The sequence below is a fragment of the Antedon mediterranea genome, chromosome 6 (genome assembly GCF_964355755.1).
Source record: "Antedon mediterranea chromosome 6, ecAntMedi1.1, whole genome shotgun sequence".
Lineage (NCBI taxonomy): Eukaryota > Metazoa > Echinodermata > Crinoidea > Comatulida > Antedonidae > Antedon > Antedon mediterranea.
In genome coordinates, this window is record NC_092675.1 from 20112382 (window position 1) to 20138068 (window position 25687).

Genomic DNA, 25687 nt, shown 5'->3' on the forward strand with positions numbered 1-25687 from the left:
GTTAAAGATTGGCGGCGCTGTTCAAAAGAAGAAAAAAAGAAGGGTAAAATTGTAGTTTAAAAGTTTGTTTTTAGTATAAAATAGATCACCATTTCAACGTGTTTTAAATATCATTTATCACAAATGTGTGATGCACTAAGCTATCGGAAGATATCCCACCCTAATCGGAATTATGGTATATATATTAACTTTAGGCCTAGAGGCTAGGCCTAGCTTTTACTCTAAAGAATGTGACTCGTAGGGATTAGTTCGTTTGAGTAGGTCAAGTCTTGAATGGTGGTCGTTTCGTCCTTTAAAAATTTAGCAAAGAAGCACTATGAATTTAAGAAAAATGCTTTTGTACAGTTTGATAAATTTTGAATGGAGATTTTTATACTAATAAATTTAATTAGGCCCTAGCTAGGCTTAGTTAGTAACACATGCCTGTCTGTCGCAATTTTTAATGAAAAATACAATTTATTAATTCAATTTATATTTTTTTCATTTGCAGATGTTTAACTTAGTTGCTAGAATGTGTTCTAGATTACGATGCAATTTATCGCCTATCAAATTGCAGCATCAATCAAAGTCTGCTTGCAATAACATAATTCGCAATTTCAACAGCATTGCACACAAAAGCAAATGTGGGCAATACAGACAATTATATAATAAACCTTATGTACGTTCTTCAATTCGTGTTGCTGTCACAAAGTCATGCAACTTTCATACATCACAACCAAAGAATGCTGGCCCTTTGTTGGCCTTGCTGCTAAAACCAATCACTAAAGGTGTTGCAATTATCTCAGGAAGGTGAGGCCATTTTTGGAAAGTTTTTATGTGTATATAAAATTCATTTATAAATTATATGGAAAATCAATAAGACTTATTATTACCACAGGTCCACCGAGAAGAAAACTCAGTTGGGAGACTTTTTTCACATGTTATTGTTACAATGGAATTGTTGTGTATTTTGAATGTGCATTATAGTAACAACCTTTCTGTTGCCTACATCATTCATCAGTCCTCCAGTTTTAAGTCCTGAGTCCAAGAAGATTAAGTTCCAGTAAATTCAATTTTATGATGGTTTGCTGTTCCCCTGCCAAAACCACTTGATTTAGAATCTTTATTTAGTACTGTACTAGGCCCAGTATATAAGAGTGTAACTTTTTCTTTAAAGAGTGTTTCGTCAGTGGTGGAAGGGGCTACCAAAAGAAAAAAGGAAATACTTCATAGAAGTCTTACAGAAGAACAAGTACCGTATATTGGCATTTATTGGTGGTACATGTTTTGTAGTTGGCGTATTCTACGTATCCCATCTTCAGACAACTCCAATTACCAACCGTAGACGTGTCATCTTTTTCTCAGAGAGTCAGTTAGCAAAGATTGCCGCTGTAGAATATGAGAAGGTTTGTGGGGACATTATTGAATGTTTGTTTGTACACATTGTTGGAACCATACATTTACATATATTGATTCAATTCTATTTTCCTATGTCTTCATTGGCTCCTTCGCCGATACATACAGTAAAACAATGTAGAGTGTTATTAGTTGATAACCCCCAACACTTTCCAGCTTATCCATCAACTCATTTCTACCAAGCACTTCTTAGGTCACTTCTTAGTATTGGTCAAGGCCAGACTGCTATATTTAGCTCGGCTCTACCTTATTAAATAGAACAGTTAATCTTTCACTCATAAAATATTCTTCCCATTCAACTTATAAACATTCATTATTTGTATACTATCATGCATTATTCAGTCCTGCAGATTATCATCTTTGTGTGTTTCACAGTTTTTGTTTTCAATGGATTTTCTATAATCTTTTATCTAAAGCTCTGTCTTCATTATCAAACTAGTTTGACAACAAAGTGTGCCCAAATATGGTAGTGATATGGCCAAATATGGTAGTGATATGGCCAAATATGGTAGTGATATGACATCATCATGTCCATGTGGGCACATCACATTTTGGTGTCACATAAAGTTTGATAGTGTAGACAAAGCTTAACAAAGTGAGGCCTTTTTCTTTAATAACCTGGCAAACCCTTCTTTTTCAGCAATGCATGCAGTTTGATAAGAAGTTTGTTGACTCAGAAAATGACTTGTATCGTATAGTTGAGGATGTTGCTTCACAGTTAATAAAACACAACCAACACATTCCAGAGATTAAGAACAAAACATGGATCGTTCATATTGTAAATGACCCTCAACAGAAAAATGCATTTGTTCTGCCGGTAATACTCACGTTTTTACCCTTTTTTTGTGTTCAGTGCTTAAAGCTCTGTCTACACTATCACATTTTGTGAAAAGGAAATGTGATGTGTCCATATAATATATGGACATGATAATGTCATATCACTACCATATTTGGGTATATCACTACTATATTTGGGCATATTATAATTTTTTGTCAAACTTTTTTGATAGTGTAGACAGAGCATTACAACTAGTGTGAGATGCTTTGTTTGTTAAATTCTTTTTTCTTTCTGGCTTCTTAATCAATAAGTTTGACTACAAAATACAACCTCATCCCATCTATCATTTGTTTTGATAGATTTGTGTCTTTGCAAACTACTTCTCAATTGTTTCTGACTAACTATAAATAATTTTTGATTCAGATTTTGATAATGTCATTGTTTGGTTTCACAGAATGGTCAGATCTTTGTCTTCACTGGTATGTTCCATGCCGTTAAAAATGAGCAGCAATTAGGAATCATTTTAGCACATGAACTTGCTCATGTTGTCTTAAATCATGCGGTAGGTGTGCTTCACCCTGGATATGTCTCATTGCCACAATCAATACCACTTAAAGATATATTGTCCCCAACCAAAATTCCATTGTCTGATAGACAGTTGAACTATATTTTTCTCGTCAAATTACAGTTTTTTTCAGTTTTCAATTGTTTTCGATCCAATTTTTTGATATTAAAATGCCATATTCAACAAAACAAATTTTAAATTAAAACAATTATTTTTTCAAGCGAACAAAATACTGTATGTACGTACTATTTAAGTTAACAAAAATAATAAAAATAAATAAGACCACTTAAGTTATTAAAAAACAATTCCACTTCATGACATATACTGCAGTTTTAATGTACTGTAGCTGGTATATGGAAGTAACCATATTTGGAATGTGACAAATATTCCATGACACAGTCTAGATTTTGTATCTTAGGTCATCGCAAATCGTAACATCCCTATATAGAATATACAGTAGGGTTAAATTTTATTTCTGTTTTAATTATCAGACTGGTTTTTCTCTCCATATGTTGAGAGTAACCAGCTGATCAGTAATTGTTTGGTTTATCAATTGTCAGGCTGAACAAATCAGTTTCTTGGAGTTCTTTGATTGGTTGATGATAGTGGTTTTGGCAGGGCTCTGGGCATTTTTACCGAATGATGGATTGGCTATCGTGGCTAGTTGGTTTAAGAATAAAGTTTCTGAAGTAAGTATGATTTGATAGCTCAGTTTAATTTATCCTTTTGTTGATTGAGATATTATTTTATTTCCTTATATGGAGCATTAAAGGTTCTGGGCTTTTAACAGTAATCTTTGCTGCAAGACACTGTGTTACTCATATATAGCAAATACAATAACTTAAACATTAACATTTTGGGTAGCAAAAGTTAAAATAAAGTTTATTTTTTCCATGGACATTGAAAGACTTTGGGGCACCCTTTATTTTGCTTGCTATTTTTGCTTTTGGTAAATAGTAATGGTGGCTACCTACAAAGTATGATTGTGAATATTACTTAAAACTATTATTAAAGAAAACATTATTTATATAAATAGCTTATTAACTAATTTATTATTTATTTTTATTTTAGTTGCTTATCCAAATGCCATATAGTAGAGGCCTTGAATTAGAAGCTGATGAGGTAGGCCTCCAGCTTGCTGCAACTGTAAGTACCTGCTTTGCTCATTGCAAATCTGTGAGCTGTAATAATACTGTACATCATTAAAAATTAAGATAAAATTATTGACAATGTGCCTTAATTTTCAGAGTTGTTTTGATGTTCGGGAAAGTCAGGTGTTCTGGGAGATGATGGCGGATGCAAGTGAGAAAAATGATGAGTTGGACGTTGAATGGCTAAGTACGCATCCAACGCATGAAAATAGAGCAAAGAAATTTGAAGAATTAATACCAAAGGTAGGATCTTGTAAAACTGAACTTCAAAACATAGGGAGAGAGATTGATCTTAAATAAAAGCTTTTGAATGTTTTAATATGCGTATCGTCAGCAGTTATTTTACATTAATCGATCAAATTATTAAAAAGTATTCCAATCTTGAAAAATAAAGAGGTGGGCTTATTTTATTCTTGTGTGACATGAAGATGCCGTATATAAATCTAGGAACATACAGTTTACCTAGCTGCACCAGTCAATAAAATAGTCTTTCATTTAAGATCAATCTCTCTCCCTATGTTTTGAAGTTTAGTAAGTTTTACAAGATTGTAATTATAACCTAGGTGTAGGTGTGGTTGTTTAGAAAGTGTTGTTGTTCTAGAGGGGTAGTTTTCCTAGGGGCATAGCAGTTGGCCTAGAGGGTATTTGTAAGATAGTGGAACTGGAACAGCCCCTTATTATCGATAAAATTGGCCCGATTTTGTTCTCTCTTTTCTTTTTCTAAACAAATGTTTTACCGTAAGAGCTTATGTTATGCTGTTTAATGACATTATACGTTTACTACTCCAGTAATAATGGAATATTGGTTTGGCTGTTACTACTTCATAGAAGAACTTAAATTGATTTGTTTTTTTACAGTTTCTCCCTAATCGACAATAAACGTTTTTGGAACCTAAACAATAATTATATCCATGATGTGGATATGACTTAAACATTTCTACTTATTTCATTTTCCAATTCGTATTCTACAGCAAAGAACCTCCTAATTTTACTTTAGATAAAAAAATACCTACACTATTAATCAATTGATTACATTAGACGATTTGAAAATCAATCTCTCTCTCTCCCCCGTTTGACAGGTTCATACAACTCTTAGTCTGCCTATTATGAAAACATAGCTAACTGTGCCAACATTGTTTGTCCTAGAAGTTTAAAAAAAATAAATATCGCTACAGTTATTACAAAATAGACTACAAATCGATATTTTAATAATTTCACGTCAAATATTGTTAAATGTAGTGTGGTACAACGCCCTCGTAGGCCTCTCTTCACACACAATTTGATTTTACAATACAATTGGCACCAAAAGAAGCAGCTTGTTAATTTGGTTACCAATCGTAGTTGTCCAAAGCTGTAGTTGTCCTATGGGCAATTGGCCGCCAATTGTAATTTTCCTAGTGGGTAATTGTCCTAGAGGGTAGTTGTCCTAGGGGGTAGTTGTCCTAAAGGGTAGTTGTCCTAAGAGGGTAGTTGTTCGGGGGGTAGTTGTCCTAGGAGGGCGATTGTCCAGGGGGTTATTGTCCGGGTGGTAGTTGTCCAGGGGGTAGCTGTCCTAGACCCGTCTAAAGTAAAAGAGGATTAAACCAGTTTTTAGGTGGACATAAGTTCCTAAAGAATACAAGGCCCAATAGCGCATATAGTCCCATCATTTATTGTAGCCAGTCTTATTGTTGTATTTGGACAGTAAATAATATTATTGTTAAAAACATTATAAATTGTGCTTATATTTTTTTTTTAACTTCAGGCAATAAAAATAAGAGAGTTCTGTAACTGTCCTAGTCTTCCACAAGAAGATCCAAGGCTAGTGCTAAAGAGTATGAAAGCTCAGAAAAGTGAAGTCGTCAAAAAAGAACCACGAACAATGGTTGTACCAGGAATTGTGATCAATCCAGCTGAATTATGATGATGTGATAGTATAGTTCAATATCTGCCTGCTTATACTGTACTGTAATAGCCATAGAGATATTGTTCACTATAATTTCTCTTCGAGTAGTGTACCTTAATATTTAAAGTATAGTTAATCAGGATCAGTGCACTATCTAAAATATACTTGCTAATGATCATGTGAATGATATAATAATCATGTAGATGTTTATTTATCCCTTTGAAGCAATGGAATTATAGGAGATTACTTAATGGCAAGGTAGAGACGTTGATATTCAAAATCATGGATACCATCAAAGTTTTGTCAACCTCTTAATATTCTGAGATATGAATTTAAGACATTTTGATTTAGCAATTATGATCAATGCAGATAAAGATAAACCGAAGTAATGCAATACATTACTTTATAATGTTAAAGAACATTGAAAACCTATGCACATGATGACTTGGTTTTATACAAGTGCAAATACTCTATTATATTTTATTAAACTCAATGAGAAGTCGTCGTAGTAAATATTAATTACAATCATTTTTTTAATGTTACATAATGATGTACAATATGTATTTTATGAATAAAAATATACAAAAATAGAAAATTAACAGTTTTTTATATCAGACCTTCCAACAAGCTCTCAAAATAATTGCAACCAATAGAGCCCATCAACCTAAAATTAATATTATTATGATTATTGTACAGTATAATCATTTCAAAATCACTCGCTTCTTCCAAAAATGAATGAATCAATTTAAAGAAAAACAATTTATCCAAAAAAACAGTTAATCCAGAAAACAACGTATTAAAATTCTTATATTTGCTGAAAACTAAGATTCTATATCCATCTATATCTGTTAGTATTTAGTAAAACGTAACATTAACTTCTGTTCCATATTAACATCACTTATTCTATATCTACAATATTGCACCTTTACAAACATACTTATAAATTCATAATGTATGTTTTGAATAATTCTATAAACAAAGTCAATATTTTCTTACAGATACTTAAATTCAATAATTTCTAACAGTATGGTTAGTGTTATAATAGACAAAATGCATTTTATCTTATAATATTAATAATTTATTTACAAACTAATAAACAAAAGTAACATTACAAATTAAAGAAAATAATTACATTAGAAATTAATTAGTCTCTTAAAGTTAATCTTTAACTGAATATATGCCTTCTTTAAACTTTTGTATTTACAGTAGAACCTGTGTGACTTTCCCATGAAACAACGTATTTAGGCATATCTCTAAAGCCTTGTCTACACTATCAAACTTTGTGATCTGTCCATAAATGGACAGGATGATTTTATATCACTACCATATTTGGGAATATTACTACTATAATTGGGCACATAACATTTTATTTGTCAAACTAGTTTGATAGTGTAGACAGAGCTTAAGGATAACCAACACTGTAGCCAAGTAAATCTCTGCGCGTCTTCAGCAGGATTTTAGGTTTGTTTTGTAAAAAAGTTCCTGGTACCGGTCATTATTTTAACAATGGGTCATACCACCATATGTCGTATTCTTTCTTTTTGTTCATTTCCTTTTTGCTTTCCTTCGTCTACTGATATACCGTGTTAGATTTGGGTGGATTTGGTTCAGCGTCTCTTTTGGAAGTTCAGGTATTGGAATACTTTTGTAGCTAAGTTCTGTTGCCTGGTTCTCTGATACCCATGTGTCAGGTAAGCTAGAGAAAGTAGAAACATGATGAATTATATTATCAAAGTTAATTGTTTCTTTTACATGGGAGATAAAAGGGAATATCAAGTGTTGCCTAACTACCGATTACCGTAATGATAATAATTTGCAAGTAAAACCACCAGAACCACCTGTCATACTCGTAGCATAATAAATAATAATAGTATTATATAATGATATAATCAAGGTCTGACTTTTGATATCACCATCTTTAAATGATAGTTTTAACTTACATATCTTCAGGTTTCCAATGAATCAACATAGAAACATTTCCATTCTCTTCAGTTCTTTTACACTTCACCTACAAAACAAAAACAAACACATATCAGCACAAATTTGAGTTGAGACATATAGGATTTGTAGGGTAGTTAGTTTAGAATTTTAACTTACAATTCCTTGGAAAATGATACTACGACCCTGTCCTTTAGTGTCCAATTGTGTTGTCATGTTGACTGTCACCAGATGATGCTGCAGTGCATCCATCATTCTAGTGTCAAAGAAATCGGTTCTTTTAACTTGAGAAAGTCTGCGTTTATATCTTGTTCGTTTTCTTCTGTATTTTCCTGGACTGTCATCTTTGTTTCTTGGCATCTTTGGTGAACTCTGCTCGGCAAAGTGAGATTGAACATGTCTTGCCCGACCTTCACGAGTGCTGTATGCCAAACTACATCCACTGATGACACATCGAAAGGGTTTATCTCCACTGTGTAGAAGAATGTGTCTTAGTAACCATTCTTTGCTGCTGGAGGGCTTCTTGCGTACTTTACATTCATCCCAAAGACAAACGTATCCCTTCTCTTTCTTCCCTGTCAGCTGTTTCTGAGCATGTTGTTCTGTAAGATGATCGGCAAGGTCAGCACTAGTTTCTACAATCTCTCCACACTGATCCCATTTACAGATATAGTCTGGTTTCTTGTCTAGATTTGGAGTGTTGGTTCCACTACTATTCGTGGTTGTTTGTGATGAAACACTGCTGGCATCATTAACATCAGATGTACTAATCATTGTCCAGTTCTTCTAATCATCTGTAACAAAATATTTATCACTGACATTAAATAAATTAAATATAATTTTTAAAAATCACTTTTCCCTGGTTTGCATATTTTGTCATTCTTAATCTCTAGCTAGGCCTATATTATTATTATTAAATTTCAGTGTACAGTAATTGATGAGTGGTTTTATATAGGCCTAAATAACATCTCAACTCTATTTATAATCCGCTAGGCCTAACTGGAGGCTTACCACTCACACTATACCGACGACTATGCACACGCTGCTATCGCGGTTTACACCACCGACGAGGCGGCGAAAAGCTGGGCCTAACAAATGTACTTGTTTTATTCAATTAAAACGGGTATATAAGTTTGAAAATGGGATGTAACAAACACTTATAATAAAAGTAAACTATAACAATGTAAAAATCTAAATATTTATAGACTAACTAACCAGTTTAAACAAGATATTTCAGCACCCCAACCGAACCTCTTTATTTAGCTTTTCTCAAGTTTTTAAAATTCTGTTGATTTGACCTCTGACCTTAAACAGACCACATGGCGAAAACGAATTCGGATAGAGATAGAGCCTGTTCACACTTACGGCATAAGCCACCCGGGCGGCGATTTTTTTTTTCGTACATAAGTTGGGGACCCCCTCATGAAACGTCACAAAATAAACATGAATAATTCATCAGTTAAATTTTCTTGTTCCGTGTGCACCCAAGCGTATAGCAACAAGAAGTGATTACAGTAGTTTACACAAGTGCGGTACGATTCTAGGTCCCGATTCTAGGCCTATCTCCGCTGTGGTTGCCGCGTGCGATTTCATAATAGAATAGCGGCGTTTTGTGTGGATTGTCGAAATAATCAGCCTTTAGTTTATGGTGTGTTTAATATAATTTATTACTAAAGAATTACGTGTTAAAATTATAGTTTCTATTGATACTATTAGGCCTAATTACTATTCTCTAAAACCCATGTCTATAGTAGTAGCTGTGTTGGTGTGTGTGACGTGTGTGTGTTAGAGTCAGCAAAATTAAACAATAAACATTACACCAAAATACATTTTTTATTCTCGTGGGTCTAACCTTCCCATCTCATGTGTTCATATACGCGCAGTTCCTTTGATTACATGCATATTGTTTGATAATAAAATAGCAGAATTAAAAAAATACAGTACACAAATTATACACATTCTTTATTCTTGTGAGTCTAAGCTTTCTTTGGGCTATGTCCAATGAATTACTACTTAGTGTAATGTCTTGCCTAGCAGTCGATTAGCCTCGACTCGACACATTTTGCATAGTGGTGTGTGTGTGTGTGAAGAAGAGTGCGCGAAGGCAATCACGTGAATTGACTTAGAATCCTAGGCCTACTGTAAAAGTATCGTATCGCAGTTGTGTAATCACTTCTTGTTGCTATACGCTTGGGTGCACACGGAACAAGAAAATTTAACTGATGAATTATTCATGTTTATTTTGTGACGTTTCATGAGGGGGTCCCCAACTTATGTACGAAAAAAAAAATCGCACCCGGGCGAACGCTTTGCGTAGCTAGCCTATGTCGAAGTGTGAACTAGGCAGTAGCGTTAACGCAACTCACTGCTACATTTCCGTGTTACAAAAAATTACTGCGCAAAAACAAGTTTTCCGCGCGTGATTTTTAAAAGGCGTATCATTGTACAAATCACATTTAGGCCTACCAAATTCAAGTTCATTCCTAAGAAAGCCCATTATAATGCCATTTTAAGTATATGTTTTTCGAACGTAATCCGTTCTAACGACTCAATTAGTAATCCGTTTAAACAAATTGCAACACAGGCCTATATGCCACATAATAATATATTCATTATAAAATGATCACCAATCCCGTCACCAATAATTCGTCGTGACGAGAATTGAATTCTAGTTTAGTTTAGGATTATATTTTTGTTCATCAGTAGGCCATAGGACTTTGTTCTGAAATAAAAGTTGATTGTTTGATTTAATGAACTACAGAAGGAAAACTGAATCCAATCATAAATCATAATCTATGTATAAAGCTCAACATGGTTTCGTCGTGCCAAGACGATCAACTATTAGGCCTACTCAAGTCTCCCAACTTTACCATCACCTAGCTTCTAATCTTGATAAACGTAATTCTCCTAAAACCAATGTTATATTTCTGGATTGGTCCAAGGCCTTTGATAAGATTTCTCATACTCTTCTTCTTCAAAAACTTCACAACTATGGTTTCTGTGGCACTACACTTAATTGGATTTCTTCTTACTTAATTGGTCGGTCACAGAGAGTGCTTTTTAATGGTTCTTCCTCCAAGTAACATCTGGGTTCGACGGGGATCTCTACTAGGCCCTCTGTTATTTAATATTTTTGTTTCGGATCTTCCCTCTACTCTTTAATCTAATATTCTCCAATGCTGATGACACTGTTGTCTTATTCAATCTAACTCTGATTTCCTTATCCTACAATCTGATCTTGACAATATTCTTTCTTGGTCCAACGTAAATAAAATGTCACTTAACATCAATAAATGTAAAGCTATGCACGTTTCTCGCTCTCGAAATCTCACTCTCTACCCTTATACTCTTAATGATATCCGTATATCTCTAAAAGTTGTGTTAGACCGAATATAAATATGTATATTGACACCAAAAGCAAATCTGTACGACAAGTGGTTGTCGAGATATAAGAACCACACATTATTAACCTTTGACCCCGGTTTTGGGCATGTTCGCCCCGGATAGCGAATTTGGCACATATCCCATGTTGTTCCTTGGGGTCAAATTATCCTATAACAGTTGAGATATTCTCTCCTAATTAAATGCATACAAATCTGACCCAGGTCCTAGACTACTTCTGCCTCCAGGACTTTGATTTATCCGTCGTACTGTTGGTACCAATGACTCTCATTCTCTTCTTCTATTTTACAAATCCTTGTGTCGTCCGATTCTGGAATATGGTGCTCCTGTGTGGTTTCCACATTTGGCTTCCCATCCTTATCTCCTTGAAAACCTCAACGCATTCTTACAAGATACTTTTTTCAGTGTAAACACTTTGAACGTCCTACCTACGCGAAAGATTAGCTCTCCTTCATCTTCCTTCTTTGACTTCTCGGATTGATTTCCAAACTATTATCTTTGTTGTCAAATATTTATATTAAAGATGTATTGTCCCTTGAAACACAAAAAAATGAACGTCAAAATATTCTAAATTTAAATTGGCCATATATTAAAGTTATTCACCTTAAGTTGAAAATTCGAGCCAAAAACAACAATTTTACGTAATTAACAGCTAAATTAATTTGATTACATTTCATCGGGATAATCGTCCGGAGCGAAAGTAAACAAAGATTTCAAACCACGAGTATACATTATGCATGATGCTAATTAGGATTGTTTACAACTCGTCACGGATGAGAATGTGTTTTCACACAGATCGCGAGGAAGTTTTATGATTATGCATAGGCCTACAGAGTAGCCAAATAAGCGCGTTGCATTATGAGATATGTTTTGATAGAAAACATTGACTGGAAGTCAAAGTTATTTTTTTAACCAAAAAACGTCTGTATTTCAGTTAAATGATTTCTTTTTCAACTCATTTCTGGTGAAAATTAATAACTGCGATACTTCAAAATGACCAGACACACTTTTTTTCGATTTTTTTTTTTTTTTTTTTTTTTTTTGGAATTTGACAAAGGGACAATACATCTTTAATTATTGATCTCGATGTTTCTTCATTTTTTTCTCCTATTTCTCGTCACAAATTTGATCTTCTATTCAGGCCACCATTTGCTCGAATTGTCTGTTTTCAATCTTCACTTTTCCTAGATTCTTTAAACTTTGGAATGGTCTTCCCTCAGATTTAAGTGAGCTTGCTCTCCTTGTATTGGCTGAGGTTTCAAGAATTCGATACTAGTCTTCGCCAACACTATGTATTTTGATTTTACCTGGTCCCTGCTGCATTTTTTTTCCATAACGTCTTAGATTTTAATTAATTTTTTTTTCATCATTTATATTATACTTATATTATATTTTATTTCTGTTAAAGGAAAATCTTTAAACAGTGATTGGGTTCGCTTTTGACAATCCTTACTTTTTGTTTAATGTTGTATTTTTTAAAGTATTCTGTTGTAATTGTAATGAGCCGATATTGAATAAATCAAATCAAATCAAAATAATCCCATATCTTCAATACGATAGGCCCTTCTTTATAATAAAATAGAACATTTTATACTATATCTTGCGCTTCACTAAATGTTTACTAGGCCTCTGATTATTACAATTAAATTGGTAATACTTTCATTACTAAATTAATAGATAGAATATCAAAACATTATTTAATAACTAGAAGAGCAATATTAAAACTAGGCCTACGTCAAAATGTCGTTCAAAACGGTGTGTAAGAAATATTTCTTTACTGTACCCTATGTATTTTAATTGTATTTCTGATAAAAAAACATACTCAGATTCAGCTTGCGTGAAATAAAAGTAAATAATATAAAAGCAATGTTTTTTCGGGGAAGTACTGTATATAGAAATCAGAAATTGAAAAACGAAGTAATAATTAAGATGGCCGGCCGTATTTCAAGAAATGTTTTTTTTTTTAACAACGGTCATCAAGGCAGTGTAAAATCTAAAATGGAACTTTTTAAAAAACTTAAACGATTCTTGGACTTTCTGTGTTTAAAACAATTCATTAATATAACGAACGCCGTACGTCTAAACAACCTGGACATTTTAATCCGTGGATTTAGATTACCTTATACCGCTTGCGTAAGCCACGCCAGTCTTACGCCATAACGTACGTGTGAACGTACCCTTATGGGTAGGGAACACCTTTTCTATTGTATTGTGACTCAATGACGAATCACCAAGCAAGCTCATTCAACCGTAAAGGTGACAAACTAAAATTATACCAAAACAGATGTCGCAGAAGGAAGTTTACTCTGTTTAGAGTTGGCAGAATTTTAATCTTTTACTGTACAATTATGTGATTTAAATTGTGAATTTTAACAAAGAAATAGGTCAAATTGTATGTAGATGTACTTTAGCTTGAGAGAGTTCAAATGATCTATTGAGTCGACGCCAAACAATTACTTATTCAACAGTGAGTTCGGCGCTTACATTTAAAGATGGCTGGAGCGTCTTTAGCAACCGTGTTTATTGTGTTCATTTCCTTCTTACGTTCATCTAATGGTCAGACGAATGCGGTAAATGTTGCAGTGAATAAGCCGATTACAGCATTAATAACTTGTGGAACTCCACCAGAATCGTTTTACGCCCAAAGTGAAGGATCGAAGCCGGTAACACAGCGACAAGAATCACTTTGTGATTCCTCAAATGCTACTTTTGCTCATCCCCCAGAGTTAATGGTTGACCTTAATGATCCAACCACTGGGGACGTATTTACCTGGTGGCAGAGCACCTCAAAGAACATGCTTCATCAGGCTGGCATGAACAATAATCCTCTTCCTGAAGCAACAATAACTTTAAATCTACTGGAGGTAATTTGTCAGATATAGTAATTGATCATTTTATATACGTACCGCAGATAATTAATTTGTCTATAAATTTAAAAAGCCTCAATAAATCGCACTAGAACTTAATATCAATATAAAATTTAATGACAAAAAGAGAGATCGACGTTTCGGTACCATCATAGAACCATTTTCAAGATCAAGTGAATACAAAACAATAATAATTATGTGCACTAAGCACCAAAGTTGGTGACAGGAAATGCTAATTTGGGGCTAATTAAGTAATTAGCTCCTCCTACTGAGTTAGATAAACAATTTAGCTTTGATGGAATCCGATTGTTTATTGAATGTAGGCTAGAACTTAATAATAATAATAATTAAAAACCAGGAGATAAATTTTACATGCCCAGTTTCTCATGCAGTACCTGGAACCTAATACAGATTCAGGTTTTAGCGTCAAATTCGTGACGCCTATCTAATATTTTATAAAATGTGACCCAACCCTGAATTTCAAAGTGCGGCGCGATTACCGTTGCTTACTAAAGTCTTCTATCAAAATATAAACAAAGTGTCAATCCTGACATTGGTAAGCAAAATGAGTTGAGAGGTTACTGAGGTTTTTAAAACTCCACAATCTTTTTTTTTGTCATCGCTAAAACAGATGGAAACTGCACAATTTCTATTCTGAATTTAAATTTCACAAAATTTCCTATGTTTAGTAAGTCATTTTGCCAGGGAAATAAATGGATTTGATAGACCATTTATTATAAAGTTATTTGGCAACAATGTTATATTAGAATCAATTGAAATAGAGACCTAATTCATACAATTATATTTTATAGTTCCATAATATAGAGAAAAAAGATGAGGTAGTCTTTTTAGGGGGTCTATGGATTTTAAACAGGTTACTTAAATCACAGTAATGATATGCTCTGTGGTTTTAAATCACTTGTGGCATTCTGTTACTAAGGAACAATAACAACAAACGTTATGCACGAGTGTAGATATACAATGCAATTTATATACAATTTATTTTATTACTATTTACTATTCATAGTAAAAAAAATATTTAAAATCGTTAACACTTGTATATTTATTTGTTTGTTTAGATTTATTTCAGCATTTTTTTATTTTAATGTAACCATCATTTTCTATTTCAAACGCATCCAACAGTGAGCAACTTGCCTGCTATTACAGGACTTTTTTATTAAAATATCGTGCTTATAAATAATAGTATGATTTGAGGCTTTGGAGTAGAGTTGAAAGAGTTACAAGCCTAGTCCTTGGTCAGGATTGAACCCTGGACCTTGTGATTTAACCACCAAGCTACAGCTCCACTATAAATTAAATTGCTGTAATGGTAGCAGTTACAAGTAATTTGTTTCCAATTTATCATCCGCTTTTTCATTAACAATGTGTTTTATCTGCCGTTTATTTACAATATTTATCATTGTCTACAAAGAAAGATGAAAATTGAGTTAATTAAAAACTGTACAAACATCAAGGCATGATGCGTCAATTTGAACTCCACCCAGGTACATCTGTTACTGATCAATGAGAGAATGAAAAGCATCCAGTTTCACAATAGCCTTTACAATATTGATTTTTCTTTTCAATGTGTATGCATTCACTGTCTGTCTTATCAGAATAATGCAGCCTTGATCGTAAACGGTTAGCATTAAATTTTTTTAATATGCCTCAGAAAATATTGCAATTCCCATTCCCTACTGTACATTTTTCTAATTTATGGTCACAAACTACATTTAATGTAAAAATAAATACTATATGGTCCTACTGCGATAACTTTTTCAGCTTTAAACGGTTAAAAATGTTAAAATAAGTCGATTCTAATCATTTAAGCAGCCCGATATTTTTGTTTTTCTTCTGTGAAACATTTTTTTTATGTGGGAAAATATAAATTATGATATATATTATTTATTTCTGTTTTAGTAGGATGGTAAAATTGTTTTGTTTTTTTAGAAAAACTTTTAAAGGACTATCATTTATTTAATGATGGTGGTTACCTAAATGTAATTATTATTTTACAATTTTTGTGGAATATGACCATTTCAGTTTTTTAAATAGGAAATATTTGTTCCAAAATTTACAATTTTTAGAAGGGAGAAAGATCTTTTGGTGAGTAATTAAAAAAAAAATCATTTACAGTTATATTGTGGTGTATGTTTTTTTTTAGAGTTACCTTGTTGACTATATCAGCATTCAGATGGGAGACTCAGTCCGTCCAACTAGGATGACATTGCTAAGTTCTCTAAATGGAATTACATTCAGGACTTGGGAACATAAAGTCACAACCATTAGTGACTGCATAGATCAGTTTGGTGTGCCGCAAAAAACCATTGCAGATAGTGAGAATGCAGTTCTGTGTTCATCGTATGGACGAACCGAACAAGCACAATACGAGATCGTAAGATCCAAGATTCTTTCTTTTTTCAGATGTGTTAATTTTCTAAAGCGTGACATTAAAATGACATATTCAACAACAAAAATTGTAAAAATTATTTTAAAAACATGAAAACTGGTTAAAAAGGTCAATTTGCAGTTTTAATAAAGTTATTCATTTCTAAAAAAAAATACTTCACTTATAAAAAGACCAAAGAAACATTTAATTTTAACCAAAAACTATTGTCTGACAGACAATTTAAGTAATTTTTGCTTTAAATTACACTTTATCAGGTAAGTAATTTTTTTTTGCTCAAGTTTTTGGTCAAAGTGAATAACTATTATGTGACATTAAAATGGCATATTCAAACAAATATATTTTTTAGGGGGAAAATATATCTTTAATTTAAAATATCAGCATTTGCAACCATATGATAATAATCCATTATACTGTATTTTCATGAATTTTTGTAGAAAAATAAAAATATTTGCCCATTTTTTGGAAATTTATCAAACTATCAGATGTGTTTAGTCTGGACTGGACTATACTGAATTGACAAATTATTTCCAGGAAAATATAAAGGCAATTTCAACCAAATGTTTAACATGTCAGAAATGATAAAGAACTTGTGTCGTCTTATTTTTGGTTATTCTAAACATGGAGGAATTATAAATAATAATTCCTCCACGTATTGGCAGGTCTGTGTTTAGTTTTATTGTTGAAATGATAGTTGTACACATAAACAATCATCAACTGCACTACCCCTAGGATCAATAGCATAAAAGATATAGCAATGATTCGAACAATAGCAGAAAACAGACAGGACTGGAGGAAAGCAATCCGAGATATAAAGCAAAGCAGCCGAGGTGGGAAAGTTATCAGACTATCTGGCAATAAACAACAACACATACAGTATTGTTTTGTGTGAAAAGTGTGATTCAATTTCAACAAAGCCTACTACCTTTACAATCCTCTAATTGTCATTTAAGTTGTGAGAATATTTAGTTTGCAACATATGAAAACAATTGTTTAATCTTGTTGTATTGATTGTCTAGAATCCTGTGCAATAGACATACATTGTACCTGTGTTAATATTGTCATTTAAATATTGGAGTATTTAGCAATTGAATGATGCAGTGACAAAATCATTAGTCCTACAATTGAGCCCAACTAATTAAAAACATGTATTATACTATATGAACAATGCATAATAATGCCTAAAATAACTTTGTATGTATATTGAAAACATTGAATCTAAGAAAAAATATTACTTTCCAAATGTATTGAATATAATATGTGTATATACATACAAAATATTAAATAATAAATTAAATTTAAGATATATTGTCCCCCTAAATATTTCTTCTTTTTTTTGTGTTGAATATGCCATGTCACATAAGAGTAATTCACTTTTACCCAAAACTGGATCGAAAAAAAAAATTAATTTCCTTAAAAAATGTAATTTAAAGCAAAAAATACTTAAATTGTCTGTCAGGCAATAATTTTTACTTTTAGTTCAAATAAAATTAATACATTTTTTTTGTATTTTAATAATTGATTTAATATTAATAATAATTGTTTGTTTACAGAAGTGAATAACTTGATTAAAACTGCAAAATTGCCTGGTTTGATTAATCTTCAATTAACAGGTTTTTTTGTGGGATAATGCATCTATAAGTATTCTAACAATACCAAAATAAAAGAATTTGTTGATTATTTTTTTTTTGCGATTGAATTCAGTAAATATTAATGATGATGCATTCATACAAATTCTTCAATTATCACATCTTCTGTATATCTGTATTTCAGATCCAGTTTACAATGCCAGTCGCCGAAGAGTTTACAGAATGGAAACGTGCAAGATACATTCGTTTTGATTTTTTTGCAATGAACCTCAAATTTGGACTTTTGTCAGGGGATATATTTGTAAGTCTAGGTTTATATTTGTAAGTCTAGGTTTATACATAGAGATAATATTATAGTAGTGTATATAACATACACCATCATCATGGTGAATTCCTTCTCCACTGAGACTCTATTTACAGCTCCTGCTACTGAATAATATCTATGGTTTATGAGTTGTATTGACAAATATTAACAAAATCGTTATTTATACCCCTTTGTGTTCTATATGATAAGCTAATTGACATTTTTCTGATCCAAATATTTCACGCAATATGTTCATTATGGACTAAAATCTATTTTCATTTAAATGACTGGTTAGTTTGCTAACTAAATTTCATATAAACCATTGCATATGGAATAATATATTCAGTAGTAGTATGTTACATTGGATCTCATGAAATTTTGTTATCGTTAGTCTTCCTGAAAACTGTACATTTTATTAAATGTTTCACAAATTTCTAAATTTGATGACCTATTCAATTTTAAATTTCAGTCTGTTTTTTTTTATAAAACAATTATCTACAATTTTTTAAGATGACATATTTAACATCACACATTAACATTTATTGCTACAGGGTGATAACATAAGATGTAAATTAACACTAAATTTGCATTTTTCAATATCATAAACAAACTTAAAAATTATCATATATTCTCTCAGAATTGTTTTTTTATATTCTGTATTGATTTTAGACATCAGGTTTTCTAAGAATGGTGGACTGCCTGTAAATCGATATTTGAAAATTAGTTTAATCTAATGATTACACAGACCATAAGTATAGCATAGACCTCTTTAAAGATAACCACATACTGTATTACAGTTATAGTATATGATAGAAGACTCTACAGATAGCAGTGCTTAATATAATGTCCATTAATTTACACTTGTTTGTAATTTTAAGACTTTCTTTGTATTGAAAATGTAAAAAAAATGAACAACTTATCTATTTCTCTAATTACAGCACCATTATACTGTACGAAACATTGTAGTAGAGGCTCAATGCGAGTGTAATGGTCACGCCAACGACTGCGCACTACAATTTGACGAAGAATCTGAAAACGATAGGTATCAGTGCGTGTGTGGGGGTAACACGGGCGGATTCAGCTGCGACCAGTGCTTACCTTTCTTTAACCAGTTACCTTACCAACAAGGATTTACTAATTTTGCTTGTTTAGGTAACTTTTTTAAAAGATGTATTGTCCACCTGAAAAAATAATTCTTCAAATTTGTTTGTTGAATATGCCATTTTGTCACATAATAGTTCTGAAACAAATGTAATTTTTAAAAAAATTGTCAAATTGGCTGCCAGCCAATGGGCTTTTGATTGAATTTAACCATTTATTTTGTCATTTTATCAGTGAAAATTTGTTTTCGTTTTTTTTTCTATGAAAGTGATTGACTTTATTAAAACTACAAAGTCTGATTTAATTCATCTTCATTTTTCATGTTTTTTCTGGGACAATACATTTTTAATGGTTTAATTATTGATATTTAGTTTGAATATTAAATATAATATGGCTCTTACAATTTTTGTTTAGTGTACTGTATGCTGTTGTTTTTGGTTTATTTTAATGAATGAAGCATCATAAAATCATTTTTTTTTCATTTGTCATATCTGTTTAGGTGGTCAATGCTTACAGTAATTTTTACTTATTTTGATCTCTCTCACACATTGTTATCCTTTTCTTTTATTAATAAAAACTCTCTTGCACTTTATTATTTATGAATGTTGAACTTTTTTCACAGAGTGTAACTGTTTTTGGCATAGTGAAGAGTGTTACTATGATCCAGTAGTAGGAGCTGTAAATGGGAGTCTAAGTGGAGAAGGAATTTACCATGGTGGCGGTGTGTGTCTGGATTGCAGGAATAACACAGCTGGTTAGTAGGCCTACCAATCATAGATTGTCTTTAAGTCTGTCCAGGGAGTAACAACTCTCTGGTCTGTCTTTCTCTGGTGTATATATGAGGCTCAGATTCTGATTAGTACTACCAATGAATACCCCTACCAATGACCCAGCTTGGGTTACAGGACTGCCTATTATTACCTCCGCCAAGGAGGTTATATTTTCACCCCTGTATGTTTGTGTGTGTGTTTGTGTGTGTGTCTGTGAACAGCCTGAAGGCCACAGTTTTCATCCGATTCTCACCAAATTTGGCCACAATGATCTGTACCCCAAAAGCTCGGACGAGTTCGAATTTGAGGGGAAAAGGTCAAGGTCACAACTAACAAAAAACTATTTTACTGCCTACTTTTTATCGGATTCTCACCAAACTTAGCCATGACTCATCATATAATTGTGGTTAAATTTTGAAGGGTCAGAGTCGAAGATCAAGGTCCACAAAAAAAAGAAATAAAAAAATAATAATAAAAAAAAAAACCTCAGCGGGATTTGAACCAGCGATCTCAACTGTGAGAGGCTGGATACATAACCATTACACCAAACACTCATCCACAACTTTGTAGTGTGCAGTTAGCCTATTTACACTTAGAACTAATAAAAAAAAATTTAAAAAAATATATATATTTTCCGGGGACATTTAATGTAAGGGAATTTTACAGTAGGCGGAGGTTTGTACTCTCGGAGTACCCTCTAGTTTAATATTAATTCATTAATTAATTATAAATAAATAACATTTAAAAAAAAAAAAGAAATAAAAAAATAATAATAAAAAAAAAAATCTCAGCGGGATTTGAACCAGCGATCTCAACTGTGAGAGGCTGGATACATAACCATTACACCAAACTCTCATCCACAACTTTGTAGTGTGCAGTTAGCCTATTTACACTTAGAACTAATAAAAAAAAATTTAAAAAAATATATATATTTTCCGGGGACATTTAATGTAAGGGAATTTTACAGTAGGCGGAGGTTTGTACTCTCGGAGTACCCTCTAGTTTAATATTAATTCATTAATTAATTATAAATAAATAACATTTAAAAAAAAAAAAGAAATAAAAAAATAATAATAAAAAAAAAAACCTCAGCGGGATTTGAACCAGCGATCTCAACTGTGAGAGGCTGGATACATAACCATTACACCAAACTCTCATCCACAACTTTGTAGTGTGCAGTTAGCCTATTTACACTTAGAACTAATAAAAAAAATTTAAAAAAATATATATATTTTCCGGGGACATTTAATGTAAGGGAATTTTACAGTAGGCGGAGGTTTGTACTCTCAGAGTACCCTCTAGTTTAATATTAATTCATTAATTAATTATAAATAAATAACATTTTTAAAATAATAAATAGTTTTTAACATATATAAATTATAATGGCTTAAGTTGCCGGTCTCTCACGCAAAGGCAATGCATATGTCAACTTCAGTCAATGACGGCCTGATGTTCTCAATCGAGAATGGCTAAATATAAAAACAAGAACTATAATATCTCTATGGTAGTAGTTGGGCTACTAAAAATTGTTTACAAAAAATGTTAATTCGCATACAGTTAAAATATTCAAGTATTATGATACAGCAGTATACATCGCCATCGCAATGAAACACTATTGAATACTTGTCTTCCTCTCTGACTAGTGTGACAAATTCTCTACAAATTTGCTGTCTAATCTTCAGCATAGTGGAATTGCGGGCAGCTATTATAGTCGGTTTTCCTTTTAAAATTCTGATGATCTATTAAAAACTACTATTAAACCTTTCTTTCATGGCCTTCCAAGTAATCACACCTTCCTTTTATTTCAGGAATTAATTGTCAGAGTTGCACAGAGTTTTATTACCGTCCAATCACAAGTCTTCAAATTCAGGAGGATGCCTGCCAGCCATGTGATTGTTTTCTTGACGGAACAAGAGAAGATCCAGGCGTAGGACTAATCAAAGGTCATTGTGTCACAAACAATGATACATTGCTTCCAATTGGACTGGTAAGGAATCTTATACTAAATCAGGAATTGGTTTTTAATTATTTGTTGATATTGCACCACTAAGTCCATGCAATAGTCCATGGTAGGCTACAGTGATTTCGCGCCATTAAGTCCATGCAATATTCCATTGTAGGCTACAGTGATGGATCGCGCCAGTAAGTCCATGCAATAGTCCATGGTAGGCTATAGTTAATTCCAACACTCCGTTATGCAATAAACTCCTATAACACTTAAGCCAGATGTCTGCTTTTCGGGACTGTTTTTTTTTTTTTAGAATGCATTTCATTAAAGCTTGGTTCCCACTAGGACGTAGTGCAAGTATTTTGACCAATCACAAGCAATGGATTATTCAAACTTTTGCTTTTCATTGTTAAAATTACTTGTATAATAATAATAATTGTGGGAACCACGCTTATTTAACCTTTGAAACTTTCTGGGAATTTTAAATTTTAAAAGAGTCTTTTTATGATTATTTTGATTGTAAGGTGCTACTAGTAATTTAGTTTTATTTCTGTTTTTAGCTTCCAGGAGATTGTTATTGTAAGGAAAACGTAATCGGCTCCAAGTGTGATGAGTGTCAAGATAGCTATTTTCACCTCACTGACAATAATCCCGAAGGCTGCCAGAGTAAGTGTCTTATCTGCATGTTAAATGTGTAATGCAAAATTGATCAAACCAAATGGGTATCACAATCTTCATTTCAAAAGTGTCTTGTTATCCATACTTATAATACTAAACCTATTTATTGAAACTAATCTGTATATAGACCATTCAGCCAGCCGTTTTGTTTATCAAAATATCAGAATTAACAACCTGATAAAGAAAAACAATTTAATTATTTCATCTTTAATCCTTATCTTACTTTTTTAGGCTGTAATTGTTTTACCGCTGGGACTTTCAACAGTACGACTGTCTGCGAAAAAGACGCAAGTGGTCAGTGCCCGTGCAAGACGTTCGTTACTGGACGACGTTGCGAAACATGCCAGGATGAATTCTACGGCCTGTCAGCTGGAGAGCTTGATGGATGTTTACCATGCGAGTGCAACAGTGGCGGCAGTGTCAGTAACCTCTGTGACAAAGGAAGTGGTCAGTGTATCTGTAAGAACTATGTGTCTGGCAGACAATGTGATAGGTATGTATACATTACTGTTTATAACAATTACTCTATCTAATCATCTTAATCAAGATGGTGTATGAAAGGTGCTCTTCCATCATTCTTTATTACTTGGCAAAACAGAATTTTGATAAGTATAGTACTTGCTTGGTTGGTTTGCACAATTTTTAAATTATCGTCCTGAATGTTTGCGTGTTAATAGATATATACTTACAGAAAATGTCTATTGATTTTCAGAAAAATTGCTATATTGGTTATGTCACAAAAATTATTTTAAAATCTGACTACTTGCATGTTTCTTCTATATGAGATACATTATTAAATAGCACGCCCTCTGCATTCTTTTAACATGGGCTGAACTATCAATTTGTGAGCCCTCTCTCTCCAAATATAGTTTTCTCTGATATATTTTGCCAAGTACTTCACTCAGTTTCTGAGTGCTTTCAATTTAGTTTTTCTCTCTTAAGTTACATTCACATTAAAGACAGTGCTGTTTTTTTTATAGAAAATAGAAAATTATATACAAAATAGAATGATGCATATATTCCATTCACAGGTGTGAATGCAGCTTTATAGATTTATGAAATTGCATCTGTAAGCCAATTTTTTTCTGTTTTGTATCTACCATAGACCATTACTGATGTCCTACTATCCGACAGTTCATTTTATAAATGCTGAGTTTGAGACGGTTACAAGTCCTTATTGGGAACGAGATGAAGTCAGTCTACCAGGATTTAGCTATTTTGGTTACATAGCAATTACAGGGGCTGTAAGTATCAACAAAAATAATCGCATTTCGTAATCCATGTGTCCTCTGTAACTAAATGATCAACTCAGTTGATTTAGCACACAGAATGGTTCAACTACAATGTTCACATCACCTACTTGGATAACAAGGTATAGGCATAAATAAACTTTCCTCTAGGCCAACTAACGTTTATAAAACAAATGTAATGTAATCGATCAATAGTAAAAAAGGTCTAAAAATAATATTGAAAGTTTTTATTTCAATAACCTGCAAATACAAAAACTGTATTCTCATCATTTTAGCATATTCAGTTCTTTCGATTTACAATAAAGAAAGATTTAACCACCTTAGATTGATATACTGCCCTACAAATAGGGCAATGGTTGATATTTTTAACTTTATATTTTTTTTAAAGAGAAATATATTTTTAATGTACATTATTTTGCATCTTTCAATATAAAATTCATTTTTGTTCAACCCATACAGAATATTTTAATGCAGTACATGTTTTTGTCTCTTTTGTATTAGCTTACTGTTTCAACAACAATTACTATACCTGCAAGGGCTTCAAGTGGTACACTAATTGAGATTGTCTTGCGTTACGCTAGTCAAACTTTCACTTCTGTGGGTGTCTCCATCGCCCCAGATGAGCTGACATCCGGTGCTGTTCAGATGGGCCAGGCTTCCATGGCCACCTGCTTGGGGCAGTGGTGCTATGCTAGAGTCTTTAACTTGGACACATCCAGAGGCTCATACTTTGAAGTTCAACCTGGTGGTTGGACAGTGTCTGTCTTTGTGAACATACAAGTGGAAGCAGTATTGTATTTGGTAAGTCATCATAATAAGACCTAACAAACTCTTTGCTATCAAGTTTTACATTTTTAAATAATCAAGAAATAGGACTTACTAGTATGATAGGCCAAACATGCCTTAAACATTAATTGAAAAGTAACTGTAAATGCTTATTCCACCAGGATAAATATTGATAACCCCTAACACTGCAATACTGCAGATAAATACTTAAATATCCTGAAATTGACAATGTATTTAAATTGATTTTATTTTAGGATCAAGTTGTATTCATACCAGAAGAGTTTCTTAATCCTGTTGGTGTTCTGGATGCAGTCACTGCCTCACAGTTTACCACAACATGTGATGTGCAAACTAATGATATGAGGTAAGTTATTTCTAGATTTTGATACTGTTATCAAATAAAATGAATGGAACTAAACATGTTACAGGCTTATGATTTAAAGTAGGCCTTATCAACTTGTTTTCTAGCATGTTATCCAGAAAAATATTCGACTTTTTATATCAAAACTACTTTTTAACCTGTTTATGCAATTATTTACCAAACCCTTTCTGAGTAGTCATATAGAAAGTTTATTACAATGACTGCCTCATAAACTTCTACAATGAAAAAACTAGCATCATTTGTATTTTTGTATTTCAAACTACATGAGCTCAATGTGATTTTTTAATAGATGAATAAAGATGACTTTGACATTTTTATTAACAAATTAAAAAATGTAACTGCAGTAGATTCCTTAATTATTGCTGTGTTGCAATGAAACTTTGAAGCTCTGTCTACACTATCAAACTAGTAATGGTAGTGATATGTCCAAATATGGCAGTGATATGACATCATCATGTCCATATATGGGCACTTTTTTTGTGAATTTTGAT

The 25687-nt window shown here is 32.5% G+C and overlaps 3 protein-coding genes across 6 annotated transcripts in view; 2 read left to right on the forward strand and 1 right to left on the reverse strand.

Annotated features, from left to right (window-relative positions):
- The first annotated feature begins 38 nt into the window (after positions 1 to 38).
- LOC140051149 (metalloendopeptidase OMA1, mitochondrial-like) lies at positions 39 to 6296 on the forward strand. Of its 2 annotated transcripts, none has more exons than XM_072096280.1 (9): positions 39 to 43; positions 491 to 789; positions 1157 to 1385; positions 2036 to 2212; positions 2628 to 2735; positions 3299 to 3427; positions 3810 to 3884; positions 3986 to 4132; positions 5634 to 6296. In XM_072096280.1, exons 2-9 carry the CDS (start codon positions 491 to 493, stop codon positions 5790 to 5792), a joined length of 1323 nt encoding a protein of 440 aa, XP_071952381.1. In that variant the 5' UTR covers positions 39 to 43; the 3' UTR covers positions 5793 to 6296. The 2 variants fall into 2 exon arrangements, with proteins under 2 accessions (XP_071952381.1, XP_071952382.1); XM_072096281.1 differs by lacking the exon at positions 5634 to 6296 and adding an exon at positions 4410 to 4466 and having other exon boundaries at positions 3986 to 4111.
- A 73-nt stretch (positions 6297 to 6369) lies between these two features.
- On the reverse strand, positions 6370 to 9011 carry LOC140051150 (zinc finger protein AEBP2-like). The gene is made up of 4 exons (XM_072096282.1): positions 8928 to 9011; positions 7872 to 8506; positions 7715 to 7782; positions 6370 to 7470 (listed from the first exon to the last, which is right to left on the reverse strand). Exons 2-4 carry the CDS (start codon positions 8484 to 8486, stop codon positions 7320 to 7322), a joined length of 834 nt encoding a protein of 277 aa, XP_071952383.1. The 5' UTR covers positions 8487 to 8506; positions 8928 to 9011; the 3' UTR covers positions 6370 to 7319.
- Positions 9012 to 13403: 4392 nt separating this feature from the next.
- LOC140052139 (laminin subunit alpha-1-like) overlaps positions 13404 to 25687 on the forward strand; it is a 42854-nt gene continuing 30570 nt past the window's right edge. For all 3 annotated transcript variants that reach the window (XM_072097563.1, XM_072097564.1, XM_072097565.1), the window contains exons 1-11: positions 13404 to 13978; positions 16146 to 16376; positions 18162 to 18278; positions 19220 to 19433; positions 20005 to 20136; positions 21961 to 22139; positions 22661 to 22766; positions 23010 to 23271; positions 23884 to 24022; positions 24530 to 24829; positions 25069 to 25178. In XM_072097563.1, the coding sequence (XP_071953664.1) occupies positions 13607 to 13978; positions 16146 to 16376; positions 18162 to 18278; positions 19220 to 19433; positions 20005 to 20136; positions 21961 to 22139; positions 22661 to 22766; positions 23010 to 23271; positions 23884 to 24022; positions 24530 to 24829; positions 25069 to 25178 (2162 nt within the window). In that variant the 5' untranslated portion in view covers positions 13404 to 13606. The remainder of the gene's footprint in view (positions 13979 to 16145; positions 16377 to 18161; positions 18279 to 19219; positions 19434 to 20004; positions 20137 to 21960; positions 22140 to 22660; positions 22767 to 23009; positions 23272 to 23883; positions 24023 to 24529; positions 24830 to 25068; positions 25179 to 25687) is intronic.

What these genes read in the sequence shown, in the direction of transcription:
- LOC140051149 (XM_072096280.1), top strand. Translation starts at nt 491, where the DNA reads ATGTTTAACTTAGTTGCTAGAATGTGTTCTAGATTACGATGCAATTTA. An exon ending in CCGCTGTAGAATATGAGAAG is followed by an intron (nt 1,386 to 2,035) that starts GTTTGTGGGGAC and finishes CTTCTTTTTCAG; the next exon opens with CAATGCATGCAGTTTGATAA. An exon ending in ATGTTGTCTTAAATCATGCG is followed by an intron (nt 2,736 to 3,298) that starts GTAGGTGTGCTT and finishes ATCAATTGTCAG; the next exon opens with GCTGAACAAATCAGTTTCTT.
- LOC140051150 (XM_072096282.1), bottom strand. Translation starts at nt 8,486, where the DNA reads ATGATTAGTACATCTGATGTTAATGATGCCAGCAGTGTTTCATCACAA. An exon ending in GTATCATTTTCCAAGGAATT is followed by an intron (nt 7,783 to 7,871) that starts GTAAGTTAAAAT and finishes TTTGTTTTGTAG; the next exon opens with GTGAAGTGTAAAAGAACTGA. An exon ending in CATTGGAAACCTGAAGATAT is followed by an intron (nt 7,471 to 7,714) that starts GTAAGTTAAAAC and finishes TACTTTCTCTAG; the next exon opens with CTTACCTGACACATGGGTAT.